Source organism: Oxyura jamaicensis, chromosome 2 (assembly GCF_011077185.1).
Source record: "Oxyura jamaicensis isolate SHBP4307 breed ruddy duck chromosome 2, BPBGC_Ojam_1.0, whole genome shotgun sequence".
Taxonomy (NCBI): domain Eukaryota; kingdom Metazoa; phylum Chordata; class Aves; order Anseriformes; family Anatidae; genus Oxyura; species Oxyura jamaicensis.
In genome coordinates, this window is record NC_048894.1 from 79,129,205 (window position 1) to 79,145,520 (window position 16,316).

Sequence of the window (16,316 nt, forward strand, 5' to 3'; positions counted from 1 at the left end):
CGAGGAGATAAAATAGAGGTAAAGCCATTCGCTCTCCCAATACATTGTGTTGGAGTGAGAGGTAGCAGGGGTGCCTTGCTGATACAGAGCCTTTAAAATGCCATCAGATGCACTTCTGTGGATGGCACAGCCAGTTATTATTCTGCACTCTCGCCCGTGGAGCCTTGCATGCATCTGCTAACGAAAAGGCTGCTTTTCCCCAAACATCACACGCTTTTGCGAGAAATTAGTACCATGAAGGAAAAATGTCAGAGTCCATTCACTGGCTCTGTAGAACAATTTCAGTAAGAATTTATCCTTTGCCAAGCAAACTGCCTGAAAAATAAATGCATTCAGTCACTTTCTCTAAGAGGAAGTTTGAGCACTTCTCGACATGAGTCATATTAAAATGAATTAAGGCTGCCAGCTGGTCTCCCAAGCATTAATTGGAAAAAAAATATTAAACTCCAAGATTTAAGAATCATGTAAAAAAAATCCTGAACAAACAAACAAAAGAACTGAACACACCCCTTGGGCTGCAGGGAGGCGCTGGTCCTGGCCAGGAGGAGGCACAGGGTGGGGATGAGGCCAGGAGGGGAGACCTCCACGCACCACACTCTGGGGCAGTTTAGGCAGGGTTCACTGCGAGACTGTTTTGGGACCAGCAGTGAAATAAAGCCCCCGGAAAAAGAGGAGTCTTGGACAGTGTTCTGGAAGCCTTGCATTGGGTTTAGGTCCTGGATAAAGATTTGGCTGTCATCCCACATACTAGGAGGTTTTCCTTCAGTATTTCATTCTTAAAAACTGACCCGCATGCTTTGTTTCTGCTTTCTGCTTTAAATACCAGTCAAATGCCAAGTTATGTTAAAAAAAGTTTATATTATCTAATAGGTGTTAAGGTAGGTTACGAGAAATGCAGAAAAATACTTTTACATGGAAAAAAGTATGGTGGCTAAACATTTATTTTCCTCTCACAGCAGGGCAGATATAACAAGCTTCCTACTCAAGGCCAGTGATGGAAAATACCCGCTCACTTCTGGAGATGTGGTGAGATGGAGACACAAACATCCGAGTAGCTAAATATAGCTCTGGATAGCAATCCTTTGTACAGTAAGTTCTAGTGTCCCTTAACTTAATATGGAAATTGATACAAAAATAAAACGGCAGTATTGTCAAAGCCTGACTCTGCTCACATGTCTCACTTAGACAAACACCACCTGATTTCAACCCCAGCTGAAATTACTCTGCAGTTTTCCCTCTTGCACTGTCTCACACACCAAAAAAGCAGAATAATGATGTCCAGCACAAAAGGCCACGTCTATGGGGATACATATAAAAGGTTACTCCGCAGGAAGTCAATATGAGAACTGCACTCGACGTGCCTTGTCCTTTAGCATTTGTGCAAGAGTGATAAGCTAAGTTTAATTAGAGGAGTTTAGGCCTCCGTCAGAGATTTCCCCTGCCCTAAATGTCAGCGGTTCAATTTTGCAATGTTTGTTACTGAACGCGTCCTCCGGATCGGCTCAGGTCTGCTGAAGCTTGGGGTTGGGCTTGGGCAGGCGCTGCTGGAGCCACACTGCAGACCCCCAGGGAGGAGGAAGGAGGAGGAAGAGGAGGCAGCGAGGACAGCGAAGGGCTGTGTAGTGACGCACGGCTTTCATGTACTTCTCCCATCTTGCTGCAAGGCAGAAATGTTGGACCCGGCTGTGGCTGCACTCGTGGTGATTTAAATTTAAAATCCCCAGGCCTGATTCTGCAGGCTCCTGTCCTTCTCTCAGCCACTGACCTCAGCGCGGGGCGTGCACTCGGCAGCCTGGATCTCAGGATGATCCCGGACAAGAGGAACCTCACGGGGGTGGAGATGGCACCTCGAGATAGCATGAAATTCAGAGCAGAACTATGCTCCGTCACTGCTGGGTGCCTGTTGCAGGTAGACTTGGCTGGGGATGTGGGTTTGTCCCCTTGGCGCTCTCAGGAATCACTGGCTGGTGTCCAGCCATTAACAGGCTTGTCAGCGGCAACGACCCAAGCGGACGCTAAACCTGTATGTCAGCTTCGTCTTACCTAACACCGGAGGAAATGAAAAGAAAAAAGGCAGTTGCTCTCATAACTTGCCTGCAAAATAAAACGCAAATGAAATGAAATCTATTTTCCTTTATTTCCAGTTGATATTATCACTGTCGCAGTTAGGAAGTTATAGAGCTTGCTGCCAAGCACGAGTCAATAAATAAACGAATAAAGAAAATATTGACAAGCTTGATTTCAAAGGTCACGGGAACGGGATGAGTGCCATGCTTTCAGCATTTTCCTTTCCCTTTTCAGTCCTCCCCAGATGCCAAAATGCTGCACCCTGCCCCGGGGCTGAGGAAGACGCCCCTGCAGGAAGCAGCTGAAGTTGGAGCTGGATCCAGCCCTGGTGCCCCTATAGCCTCACTGGTCTGGGTGACACTTTTCTGCCTGAGGAGGGATTTGCAGCAAGAGGCTTTCTGCAAATAATGTCCCCTTGCCGCCAGCCCTGTCCCATGCACAGCTGGGGCTGCCCTGGGGCTGTCCCACAAGTGCTGCTGCTGCAGTGCGAGATGTGCTCCCAAACCTCCCCTGGCCACCGCAGCTCACAAGGCAGCTGCCCAGAGACAAAAGAAGTTGAAGTTTTTTGCCTTCAGGCTGGATGAAGCTGTGGGAGGATGGAGAAGGGGGTGCCCAGAGCTGCCCGGCCACTGAGATGCACAGCACGCCCCAGTGCACCCTCCAAGCTCATATTCTCTTTGCCAAAAGCATTTGAGAGAAGCAGCTCTCACCACCCCAAAGCGTAGGACACGGCAAAAGGGATTGCAGGATCCACATGGACAGAAAATTTTGCAAAGTGATGAGCTTCAGTCCCTTACAGACCAGCTGGGAGGTGGGGGGTGAAATGACACTTGTATCTTGGCTTGGCCAAACCAGACAGGGGAGGTCAACTTTGCTAGAAAGCAAGGTTTGGGTAAAATTATGAAAGCTTGATGAATGAACGTATTCACATCCTCATTCACAAAGTTGTAAGGCAGCTACAGCCTTCACGTAACAGCTTCAGCATGCATTGAAACTGGCAAAGCTTGTAAAATCTGATTTACTCTGTGGGGAGGGAAGGGGAAATCATTTGGTTTGAGTCATAAGAGGTTTTGATATAATCTAAGCTTCATCATCTCTGAAGAAACAGCTCACTCCCTGGACTTGTATCAAAAAGCTTTGTACGGCCTTGATAATACAATAGCAGAGAACAATTCCTAGCACTGAAGATTACAAGATCTTTATATCAGCTGCTCTCACACTGCAGCTTCTCTTGCATTACAACACCTGACGGGTACTCCAGGTTTACGGTTTGTTCTTCAGGGATCCATGTCTCTGAAAGGAAGTAGATAGAAGATTTGCAGAGGTTTTTACTCTTCCAGTATAGTTAAAAGAAACTGCGCTGCCTCAGGGATAAATAATGTCGATCTACCTGCCTTGCCCTGCCTGAGGTTTTCACCATCTGGAGCTTCACCTGCTGTAGGAGTCAGAGGCTGCAGCTCTGCTGCAGGTGAAAGAAGGGAGGCAGGAAGGCTCGGGGTAGTTCTGCCTTCATGTCCTTGGCTGAAAACACAAGAGCCAGCTGATGCCTGCAACATCAGAGTCCCTGCCCTGAGCCCCGCTCACGAAGAGGGACTGAAGACCCACGAGCAGAGCAGAAGAAAGCCTAAACTCAGTTAAGTATGAACTTAATTCCCTACCTTAGCTCCTAAGGTTGGCAAGGGCTCTTTATTCCAGATGACGCTTGTTTCTGGAAAAGGAAACACGTATCAGTAAGAGGCAGGAGTCGACTTTGTCACACACCCCATGGGTCTGCCTAAAGTAGCTGAGCGGGACAATTTTTGACACCTCCCTGTGCTGGAGTAAACCCAAACGTGCAGGCCAAGACTCCTGCAAGAGCCTCTCCTGGGGAGGCACAGGAACAGCACAGCCAGCCCTGCCCCTCCACCAGAGCTGCTCTCCAGCACTCCCGCGGCCTCCGCTAGAAACTGAATTTGCAAACGGCACAGGGATGCGCGGGGCTGGCAGGGGGACGGGAAAGGTGAGCTAAGGTTGCTGCCACTACGGCCCAACTAAAAAAGGGCAAACAGGAACAGACCCTTCCAGAGAAGCACTGGGAAAAAACAAAAACAACAAAAAAAAACAGTGTGCATGTTGTAAACGCCCCCCTCCATATCTCTGTTCTGCTCTTACAGGAACAGATGTAAGAAAACCTATTTTGTGGAAGGAGGCACAATGGAAGCCACAAGCAGAAGGTGTAACTGATGCAGGTCATACTTTGCACGGCCATTTCCACTTGCCTGCATACCAGAATGTATCAATTATGCCTGCCACCACAGATTAGCAGCACCAGGGACAGTGGGGTGAGCCAGCACATTACCACCATAGCCCAAGAATAAATAGCCCATAATAAAAGATGACATCGAGCTCGAGTTTCTGTGCCTTGTCCCAAGGAGCCTGCAGCACTGGACAGAACGTACCTCCGGTGTTTTTACTGGAGAGGTAGGACATCCACTTGGCCGTGTCACAGATAACGAGCATTTCTGACATGCCTGCAGAAGACCTGCCTTCAGGGTGGCAGCCCTGTGGGTCCAACGTTCCTACTTTTTGAGTCAATTCCTTCATGTCACGGCAGTGCCAGCTGTTCAGCTGCTCCCATCCGTGAATTTGCTCTGGAAACAGTCGCCTGGCAAAGAAATCGCTCTGGTGATGGAGGCTGGGGTGTTCCGTGGCACAGCTGCCTATAGCTGTGCGTGCTGAAACAACAGAGCTGTGGACAGAGGTCTCAGGAGATGGGTTAGGTCACACAAAGCTGATGATGTAGCACCCTGCACACACACCTTATCGTCTGGGGCTGAGGTGGGATGGCTCTCCATGGCAAAGACTCACCGGATTTACGGAGAACAAGAGTGGCACATTCCTATGTCTGAACACTGTCTTTGCTGCAGCAGCAACTGGTTGCTCTTCGCCTTAAAGCATGGCTACTGGCGGTATGCACATGCCCACCTTCCAACACTCAAGCCTGTGTGCACAGCCTCTAATAAATGTGAAATATCTTCTGCGACTGAGGCCAGCTGTGCTAGCAACATGCCCAGGAGGGCCACCGGGCTACTACCTAGTGGAAAAATGACTCCCTCTCCGGTGCTCAGACACTCTCACAAGGCACTCTGAAGTTGCATGGATGACTGCAGGCCCACGACAGGGTATTTCTGAGCACTCAACAAGCAGATGGAGCTTTGCGACTGGTTCCTCCCAGCCAAACTTCCTGCGGGGATGAGTAGTTTCCAAGAGCGTTAAACAGCGCTGTGACCACGGCCAAATGCCAGATGGCCGGGAAGAGCTTTGGAACAGCCCTCGTGACGAGCGTCTAGCCTTGGCTGCCAGCACCACGTACCATATGGATCAGCTCGCAGACAGGAAGGCCTGGCTGCAGCCTGGGAGTGTGACACGGGGATATTGCACAGCACAGCTTGTCGGTGATGCTATCACACGACGGAGTAGAACGGAGAAATTTTTTCCCCCTCAGTTTCTTCTCTGTGCAGAGGGGCCTGCTGCATGGGCCGTTACACCCACAGCGTGGATGCAAAAGGCACCTAGCTTTGCACAGGCCTCCTGCTGAGCAGGAGATACAACTTTTGCTAAATTCTTACAACAGATGACTTTAGGGAATGCTAAAGCATAGAGGTATAGGTGGGTGCTGTAGTTTGAGCTACTTAATTAACTTTGGGCTAGTGGTAGGGAAGCTGACGCTTGCTGTTGGAAAGGCTACGAAGCTGCAAGTCTTTCTCAAAGCCTCACGCGATGGATTTACAGTTGCTGGGTCCCCAGGAGCACCCATGACAGCAGAGCCTCTAAGTCTCCTGGCTGTTTGTGCTCTCACTTCTAATCAGCACACAACCAGGAGATTTGTGTCTGTGTTTGTTTCACGGCGAGCAATTACCCAAACTGACACTTGCAATTCAGACCAAGTGGAAAGGAAAACGAAGAAACAAGGGAAAAAAAATCCTCCGCACAGCAGAAGAGAACCACCAAACCACCAGCTCCAGCTGCAGCTTCATGACCTCTTTATGCTGATCTAACTCTAGGCTGTCACAGAAACAATCAGCCCTATCCTTCCTGCCTGCCCTCTGTCACGAGCCGGACCAGGAAATCTGTCTGATGCTGTTCTACAGTTCTTTAGTCAGGTTCATTTTCATTTGGATCAATTACTTCATTTGGCTTACTGCTCAGCCCGCCCAAGCACTGTCAGAGGAGGCAGCAGGGAGCGTGGTCAGAGGCTGCAGATTGCACCGAGGCTGGCTAAAAGCTATTGTCTTACAGCCACAGCCTCACAGCGTACCAGTCTTAACCTGCCTCACGCAGTCTGCCTCACGTTTACAAGGCTTGCTGAAAGTGTAGCCAGTTCCAGAGATATTCAAATGCGCATGCTACGTTGGCAACATATAAATCAGTGATCTGCCCAGACTGATTTGATTTATGCTTTTGTCTGTGAGATACTTATGTGAGACACGAAATGAAGCTATGACTTTGCAGACTCCTAATGAGAGTATGCATGTGAGACAAACAGCTGGCAGCTAAGTTAGAGCAACCCAAAAAAACAAAAACCAAAACCCAAAGGTTTCCTGTATCTTTAAACAGGACTTACCGGCTGCGTTTTATTTTATTTTCAAGAAATACGTACAGTTGGAGAATAGAGCTAAGGCTGTTTTGGCCCCACTGATGTCTAAACAACAACCTCCAAATGCAAATGTCAGTCACAGCATTTAGTCTGCTGCAGCAGTGCCCCCTGATCCCTGGATGGGATTTTGGCACTGAAGCCTGTTAATTTATATTTCCATTCCAGAAATGGAGGTTGGTTCAAAGGAAGCCGGAGGGTGGGCACAAGGGCCGGAACATTTATCGCTTCATCACGTGGAATGGTGCTTAGTCCTTCTGGAAAGGTCAAGTCTCTTTGTAGTTAGCAACTGGGCCAGTCCGTTCATCAGCATCATAAATATGGTCAGCGACATCACCAGCACGTAGTGGCTAATGCTGCAAGGAAGAGACAGATAAAAACAGAGAAATGCAAGTTTATGGAGTAGAAAAAATTGACTTACCTGATTTTTTCTTTTTTTTTTAACTAGACCTAGTACAACACTTTACAGATGCTACTCCAGGAAGACTGTTACAGCAGCACTATCAAGTAAAAACCAAAGTCAGGTCTGTGGTAAAACAAAAAGGTGGGGACAACAGAAAACACAACTGAGCGTGTACCAAGTGAGTAAGAGGTACTGGGTTTACACACATACATATAAATATATGTATTTCTTCATCCAAGTGGGGATAATTCAGTGTATGCAACAGACCACTGTAAGATTGCAGTTTGCTATAGACTGATCAAGCAGAATTCAGGGAGAACTTGCCCAGAAGTAGGCATTGCTTTGTAATAAGATAGATATTTAGGTCAGTCGAGCTGCAATTTTCTAGAGAAAGCACTTCTCCAGTGATAAGCAGCTTTAAGAAAACACACATTTTTTTTCCACTCGATGTTTCTAGAAATCATAGACATCACTGCTGTGGTAACACACGGATTCAAAGAGATTAAACACATTAGTTCAAGAGTGGTTAACAGACACGATACAAAGATGCAACTTCTGGGTTATGAAGACTTCAAATCACTAATAAAAGCATTACACACACACAGATTGTTCTTCACTTGCTCAAGCTCTCACATTGTTTCCTCAAGTAGCTGATGGTCACCAGCATTACAGACAGCTACCGGATCAGACTGAGATTTGACCTAGGCGATTCAGCATCCTGCATTCAGGATCAAGCTGGCTGTTAAGGTAACCACTAAGAAATTAGGATTTTTCTACATAATGGCATTTCAGCCTAGAGTTTCAGATGAAACACTGCTGCACTTGTCTGCATCACAGCATCCCGAGTCACCAGTGCAGCTGTTTTTATTTATTTATTTACTGTTGTTTTTTCCCCAGGCCTGCCAAAGACACTGACATTCTGACACGAGAGGTATTCATATCTCCCGATGAACCCCATCCTCACTATTTCAAAGCAGATTGTTCCTTAGGATGCGTGGGGTAACTTCAGGCTTGATGAAGCCTGAGTTTATTTAGAAAAAAAAGGATTGCAAGGAGTACTTGCAGGTTTAATGATCTGGAATTTCTGCCTGAGGACCCATTCTCTTTGACAGTTTAGCCACGGAAGAGCAGTAAAGCTCGTAACTGATGCTATCAATCCTCACGACCCCGAGATTGTGACAATCTTGGCACTGGCATGCCGTAATTTAGTTCTGCAAAGCGTAGAAGCGCTGGCTCTTAACAAAGCTTGGCCACTAACCACTGTGAGAGAATGAAAGTCATCCAAAAGTTCACTAATGAGCAGGAGCTCTTCCACAGACACGATGCAAGCAACCGAAGGAACCCCTCTGAACAAAATGGGTGGAGAGCACTGAGAGGGACCTGACTCATGCTACAAGATTTTTCTGTTTCCATTGAGGCCGATTATAACCTTCTCACAAATACCTTGCTCAAAATACGTACATTTAATGGATCATTTACAAAAATCCACCGGCACAAATGGGCTCCCACCTCAGCAAGCCTCCTGCTCTGTTTCTGTGGGGAATGTAGAAAACCACGCAACGAGAGCATGAAATCAGGCACAAAGCACGCTTTCATCTGGTCGGTGCACTTTGGACTTTGCGGCCCGCAGTGAATTTATGATACAAAGATTACACAACTCCCTCAAGAGCAGCCCTTGGAAGTCCACCTGGGTGTGTTACAGACTCTGTCCGAGTTTCAGTGCTCTGTGGGAAAGGACGTAATGCTGCCAAAGTCAAACCCTAGCCACAGTTGTTTTCGTAGTGTAATGTGCCCTTGTACGAGCGCCCCAGGTACAGCAGTTCGCGTAGCTATTAAGGGAAGAGCCACCCTGATGAACAGCTGCGTGCCTTTACTCTTACAGACACCCTGAGAGCGACAGTCATCTGAGGCTTAGCCATTGCTGAAGACCTCCTGCCGTCAGCGTGGTGCTTAAGCAGACATCTGACTTCCCCCCTGTCCTGAAAGAAGCTTTACCAGGTGTGGGTGCTCATCCATTACTTGGGGGGACAGAGGGGCCTTCTAAAAGAAAAATGCCTCTGCAAACTGCTTAGCCACCTGTCAGTCTAGGAATGAGGTTCTTCGTGCTTTTATAAAGAAGAGAGCGCCGCACACATTTTTCTCTTGCTATACTGGGCTGAATGGCTATGCTCCTTTATTAAAATATCAAATGTTCAGAGTAAAGAAAATATATATTATGCCACAGAGCACAATTAAAAGCAATTTCAGTCTATTTGTCACATAATTGCAAACAGCCAGCATCTCTGGGGCTATCAGCAACTGGAACTGCAGTGCCTGCAGGCAGCTCTGCTTGGTAAATTAGCTCTCAGGCTGGGGTAATGCTGTAATTAAACAAACAAACAAAGCGAGACTCTTACAGGTATGTGCCACAACAGCAGTGGAAAAAAACAAAACAAAAACAAACAAACAAAAAAACCTCTTGATTCCTGCACAGCCAAGAACTACACCCTTGGCTGGATCTGTAGTTACAGAGAAGCAAGCAATTCTCAGAACAAGGTTCCTCCATCGCAAGTCAAAGCTGAGCTAACAAGACAAAGGAGTGAGATTCCAGGCTGCAGGCAAGTCAGACCCCTGCAGAAGGGAAGACACCGAGCATGGTGGGGCACAGCGAGCCTACGGTGGGGGCAATGAGTACGGAGGACAAGATGGGCAGGGACAGGTAATGGTAAGAGAAGAGGTAGCTGGTGTAGGGGAACATGGACAAACTAAGGTAAGGCAGCACCGCTCAACAGAAAGGTGTTTGCCCCACCTGGGGATCAAGGTTAACAGGCAAGGCTAGTGCTAGGAAAAATGTGAATCAGGGCAACCCCTGTTTTGGTCACAAGTAACCAGAAGGAGAACATACGAGGTACTACTCTCTTGTGGTTTTGTTTGGGACAGTGGATATCGAGGAGAAGTACTAATCCAAGAAAAGAGGAATCAAGCATAACTAGAAAACAAGAAAAATTGATCCTGCCCCAAACTGTCCCTGGTCTCTCAAGACAGGCTAACTGCTAAGATGGCACACCTGACTGGAAACTGGGAAGGCAGGAAGATGGAGCAAGTTACCTTAGCAATTAAAAAACAGAGACTGAACTAAAACAAATAGAATAAAGTAACTCATGCAAGGACTTGGAAGAGCTCTTTCCAGAAGTGTTTAAGGACCTTATCTCCACATGACATGCTGCTTTCTGTGTGCTTGGGAAAAACAAAAACAAACAAACAACAACCAAGAAATACTTCAGAGACTAGACACAGGTTTTGAATTTTAAGTCTCCTGCACTTTCAGCTAGGATCCTTCACCATCTCCCTGCATTTCATCCGAAGCAAATCACAAAGCACATTGTTCTAGATCCTACTTTGTTGATTGTTGATAAACACCGCTTTCCTCCTAGACACAAGACCCTTGTTTTAATGAACAGCCCTAGAACAACACCATCCCCAAACTAAAACTGTTTCTATCAGATGAAAACCTAAACCCTTGATCTATGCTTTCTCTATCTCCTCTGAACTTTGAAACTGCAGAAGAACAGTTCAGACTGTATCTATCTTTATATCTTCTAGCAACTGTTATAAAAAGATAGAGGAAGTAGTACAGTGTGTGTCTGGATAAAACTATATAATAGTGTCATATAAAGAAGTTTCAGGGTTCTATCTTGACCATCTGTTTATACAGCTATTTACAAACCGCACGTACTATACAGCTATCGCAGGTTTTAAAGGCTATATATCTCCATTTTTATAGATAGATAGATAAAACATAGCTTTTAAGCCATAGAGAAATATATTTTAGTGACAAAGAAGCTGAAAAGCTATCTATTCTATTTATCTGTTATTCAAAAATAAAAGAATCTGTCAGAACAAACTTCTCATGATCAGGTACTGATAAATCAAACATACTGGGAATACTGCATTAGTGCATCTATAAAATGCGATGGTGGGTTCTTCTACAGTATAAGAGACAATTCAGGGTCAGCTCGAGATATATACGTACAGGGTAAGGTTAGCAGACCTCAGAAGCTTGCATAAGGCAATGCTATGAATTCAATATTCACTGAAAGATTATACCTTGTTCTTATATCAAAACAATGGAAAACAAACACCCTCGGAAAAATAAGTTCATGCCGATTTTGGCACCCCCATTAAGCAATGGGGCATCAAGACTTTCTAAACAGCCATAAATAATCACGATAATTCGTAATTTCCTGAGAGGAGGCAAGCAATGGTGGGTTGATAATTTGCTGAATGTGATACTGCAGGACTTTATGTTGCGTGTGTTTTTTCTCAGCATTTCATTAATGATCTAGAAGAGAGGGAAAAGTAAAAATCTCTTTAAATTCAGAGGCAATACTTAAGTGGTGTGATGTAATCAACTAGAAGAATAAAGACATGTTAAGGCAGCTTTGAGGCATGGTAGACTGAGATGTAAGAGGCAGGAGTCAGGGGTGAAATAAAAAAACAGAAATGTATCAGTCAGGCAAACAAAAACTACTTCTGAACAATCCGAGAGAACCACTAGGAAACAATCCACCATAAAATAGCGATGAAAGTCTTATTTTTCCCTCAAGGGATCTTACATTTGAAAGTACTGAGCACTGGTATTGAAAAACCCAGCTATCGCCTAATGAGCATTTCCTACTCAACTTTCATATTCTTGGTGAGAGGACATTCAAGAATTCTGAGGGGCGGTAATTAGAAATCCCAGAGAAATCTATCACCACAAAAAAGAATGAAAGACTGGAAATACACCTCAGAAACTTTCCAAATGCAGGATATACACCACTTCAGAGGACTTCAAAGGAATGAATCTCTCGTTTTTCACTAGGCAACTAAATTGCTGCTTTTCCAGTTTCATTTCAGTGATCTTGTAACTAGTAATATAAAATGAACCAGAAAATTGTATCCTCCTCAAACTGCTTCCTATCACTACCACACACACACACAACAAGACAGGAGCTGGTCCTAAGGGCACTCCTATTCTTTGTTCCATTAAATTCTGCACAGGTTTTGTTGAGATACAAATGGCTGGAAGCAAACCAACCATCATTTCCTTAACTGACTCAGTCTTCTCAGGAAAATTTTGGCAACACCTAAAATGTCAGCTGAGAGAGGATATTTTCAGACCTTGCTGTCAAAGCAACAACAGACAACACTGCAACAGGAATGCTACAGAGCTGTCACAGCATCTGTAACAAAAGGAGAGGAAAGAGGCACATTAGTATCTCTGTCCCACCAGTTTTGGGAATTGCCCAAAACCCCATGAATCTCGTCTTTCAGGAATAAACAAAAACATCTTCTGCCTTTGCCTTCTGATTCTGCCAAGCTTGAGGACTGCACGTTGAAAAAGCTGCTCAGGATCAGGGGGGTCAAAAGATTGTTCACTCTAGGTAAGAGGACTGCTTCAATTCTCCCTACAGCTTCACCTCTTCTCTTACACAGCCCAGTCAGTTTTACCTTATGTGCATGCACACACACAAATATTTATATCCTACACACACTACATAAAGAAACTACAATAAAATAATGTAGGTTGTAAAGTCAAGCATTCAAAAGTGAAGTAATGACAAGTTTAACACTGCCTGAGCATTATGCATTAACACACACAAAATTAATCACAAAATACTTTGAAAAAGGACTTCTTCAATGCCTTCTTCCGTGTTCAAAACACACACGAGAGGCAGAATTACATTTGTATGTAACAGGTTCCCCAAGCTCTTTGGAACAAAGCCTACCTCCACCTGAAATAGATCCAACAATCTATCCCAGCTGTAAATCACTGTGCTATGAAGACTGTACGTGAGAAAGAAAGGTTTGGGTTACTTGTGACAATTTTTGTTCTTGCTCGCTAACTCCCAATTAGAAAGCTTCTTGCCCAGCTGAACAGACCACTTCTGAGGTCTTCAATATCCTTATTAACCTACGGAGGAATTCAAACCAAAGGATGAGGCCATATGATCTACCATAAACTGACAGCAAGAAGGAACTGTGATGTTAAAGCAGTGTTTCCATTATTTGATCTAACTCGATCTCCTCCCGTTACGAACCTTCAAAAGCCGTGCTGTAAGCAGGAGTTTCAGCCTCCAAAAGAAAGCAGGCAGAACGCGTGTGTATATATGCATGCATGCACCCAAAGAAGTGCAGGGCTCAGCAAAGCACAGGGTAAATGTAGACTAAACAGAGTATTAACAACGGGTCCCTATTCAGCTTGTGTTTAAATAACAGTTTCAAGTGACCAGATTGGCCGGATTATTACCACCACATTCCCTGCTAAGCTTATTACAGAATACTACCTACTCCCACAACTCAGGGAAGGTAAGTCTGAAGCGTGCGTTTCTTGTATTTGCTATTTCTGGGCCGCTCACAAATAAGAATGCACAGCTGAAAATCTACCCAACGTTGTATGCTGTAGGACTCACAATGCAAAAGAAATTCACTTGAAGAAATAGTGACTTGTATCTTCACTGCCACAGATTTATTCTCCCCCAACTGTGGGTAGGATAAATGCATGGGTATTGGTACCCACCAGCATATTCGCACAATGTTCACGAATTCAAAGGGGATCTTATCTGGAAATTTAACTAGATTCATGACAATTAACAACTTTGATAAATTATTATTTTAACAGTAATTAAAACTAATTACAATGCAAATCAGTAATTAAGATATTTTTGTGTAATTACTGTTCTTTAAAAATAACAGGATTTTTTGTCATGCAAGATTAATTACTGACTCCATGTTGCTTTGGAACAGATTTTAAGACGTAATTTTAGCTGGGGATATATCTATGCATGTGCTGGGATGCACGTGTGCACATATGTGTTCATATGTGTTTTAAGTATGGGGAACATCACTGAAGCATTCGATTAAGGAGAGTAATTGGAAAAAATTACAAGAGTTCTGAGTAGATAAACAACAATATTAACCTATGAGCCTTCTTAAAATGCAACGGAGGCAAAAAAATACTGTACCTTGTTCCTATTTCGAGCCAGCTTCCATAATCTTTAACCAAAAAGAAAAAGTGCTAGGAAAAAAAAAAAAAAACAGAAAAAAAAAAGTTTTATTAGTACATCATCATTGCACAATTTGAAACCTAAAATTAAAATGAACATTTTCAGGTTGTTTACTCCAAGTTTCTAATTCAAGTAGAACAAGGGCAAGACCTTTCCAGGAATGCTCATTTGGACAAAAGTAAAGAATACTCTAGGAGCCAGAGAGAGACTTAACATGGTATCAAACACAGACAGCTAAAGATAGACTGAGTTCTGTTTCTGTTTGCAAGAAGCAGAGATTACCCGCAGAGAACCTTTTCAATAAGAAAATCCAGTTCACCTTATTGCCCAAAATAATAGGATCCCAAGTAATGCCTAATGTCAATAAGGAGACTACGTATTGTTTACATGGAATTCTGCCACAAATTTCTTAGTGCAAGTCTGGCAGTTCCCCATTTGCAAAAAGGCAATAAAGTTAGGAGAAGACAATTATTTATCAGTGAATTATAGCTAATGGCCACATTAAATACGTCAGAAGACTCAAGAAAACCAGTGTTGTTTCATTTTTTTTTCCTAGTAGCTTTCTCATTTCTTGATATACACACAGCTCCTGCATATCAAACCTTTTTGGTCTTGTTTTGTTTTCTACACCAAGTACATATTTGCTAATTGTTTTAAAATCATTAAGTCAAAATAGGAGAACATGTGAGACAGAAAATACTGGGGCTTGCTACACATCTGCGTACACCCACACTCGTTTGTCTTGGTCGAAATAGGACTGATTTTATTAATGAAACACCAAGAGTGTGGCTTACTGATATTTTAATCCTTTTCCTCCGAAAGTTATCAAAAAAAACAGTTTTTAGTCAAAGTACTTGTTTGGAATCACACAAAACTATACCTTCTTCGTTTTTTACTCTACAGCCGTTATTTGGTTTTGTACTTGTGCCGCTTTTCCTGTAAGGTAAGATCCATAGATCACACTGCACTGTGCATTATGATGCCCAAAGACATCACATCTGGAATACTTACTCCAAAGCGACTAAATGAAAACAGCACATAAAATTGGGAATACCAGCTCTACCTGCTGCTTTTTTAAGGTTTCTGTTGAACTTAGAGGCACCAGCTGGTGTTACTTGATACCGTTAGACAGGGACAATGAAAACACACTTTCAATCTGTAAAAATTATGCTGGGTTATTACTGTTCAGATTTGGGTGGTTTGAACTACCTTGGTTTGTGGACACAAGCTATCTGAATATATTCCCTAACAGCTTATTACAAAAGGCACAGTGTCTATTCATATGTTGCAAATCTCCCAGATGCTGACAATTCTAACAATGAAAATGGCAACACATTTTTCCTTTTAATCATTTTTTTTTTTTTCCATGGGAAGGGGGAAAGGGTGTGAGGAAAAGGTTCAAATTCCTGAAAAATTAACTAAACCTAGCACACAGCTAAAACGGATATTCTCATTTAAACTCTTCCTAAGAATTTGATTGGAAAGCACATGAAAAACTCAGAAGGACTTGCTACTTCAGTTTTGTCTCTTGTTATTGTAAGTATATTGCTTCTTTGGAAACTTTAATAACATGAAATTCAAAGAGCCATGATTGCAGGAGTGTTATTTCTAAATTATGCTAGGATTTCAATTCACTGCCCTAGTTGCAAAAATTCTGAAGTCTCAAGCAAATTCAGATCTCTAGCTGGAGTTAGCAGAGCCCTCTGCTTTACCTTATTCGAAGAGAACGTGCAACAACAACTTACCAAAGCCATAATGTCTGAAATCACGAGAACAATGAGGAAAAGGCTGCAAAGAAAAAAACAAAACAAAACAAAACAAAACAAAACAGCACCAGATCAACCTTCATGCATGGCCACAGATGTTGCGAAGCGTACTAACTCCTCTTCTCCCCCATAAAGAAATTAAAATAAGAAATGATTTATTGTGGTCAACCACCCTTCAATTGCTCAGCTACTTTTCAGTGTACTAGCGAACAGTTAAAATATATTAACATTAACATTATTTCACATTAACAGTTTCACATTAACTGTTTCAATTTTGCAACAGAGAAACCTAACAGGAGTCACTAGCAGAGAACAAGAGCATGTTAGAAACAGTGCCTGTCCATCCCTTAACACAGGGAACTCATGTGCCTGCTAAGCCAAAGAAAGCCGGTTTAGAGGCTTCAGGATGGACTCAAGAG

General features: G+C 43.8%; 1 protein-coding gene across 3 annotated transcripts in view; it reads right to left on the reverse strand.

Moving 5' to 3' along the window:
- Nucleotides 1-6,642: 6,642 nt before the first annotated feature.
- Nucleotides 6,643-16,316, reverse strand: part of PIGN (phosphatidylinositol glycan anchor biosynthesis class N) — a 108,752-nt gene continuing 99,078 nt past the window's right edge. For all 3 annotated transcript variants that reach the window (XM_035317097.1, XM_035317098.1, XM_035317096.1), the window contains exons 27-29: nt 15,877-15,919; nt 14,090-14,142; nt 6,643-7,056 (exon numbers count right to left, since the gene is read on the reverse strand). In XM_035317097.1, coding sequence (XP_035172988.1) covers nt 6,933-7,056; nt 14,090-14,142; nt 15,877-15,919 — 220 coding nt within the window. In that variant the 3' untranslated portion in view covers nt 6,643-6,932. The remainder of the gene's footprint in view (nt 7,057-14,089; nt 14,143-15,876; nt 15,920-16,316) is intronic.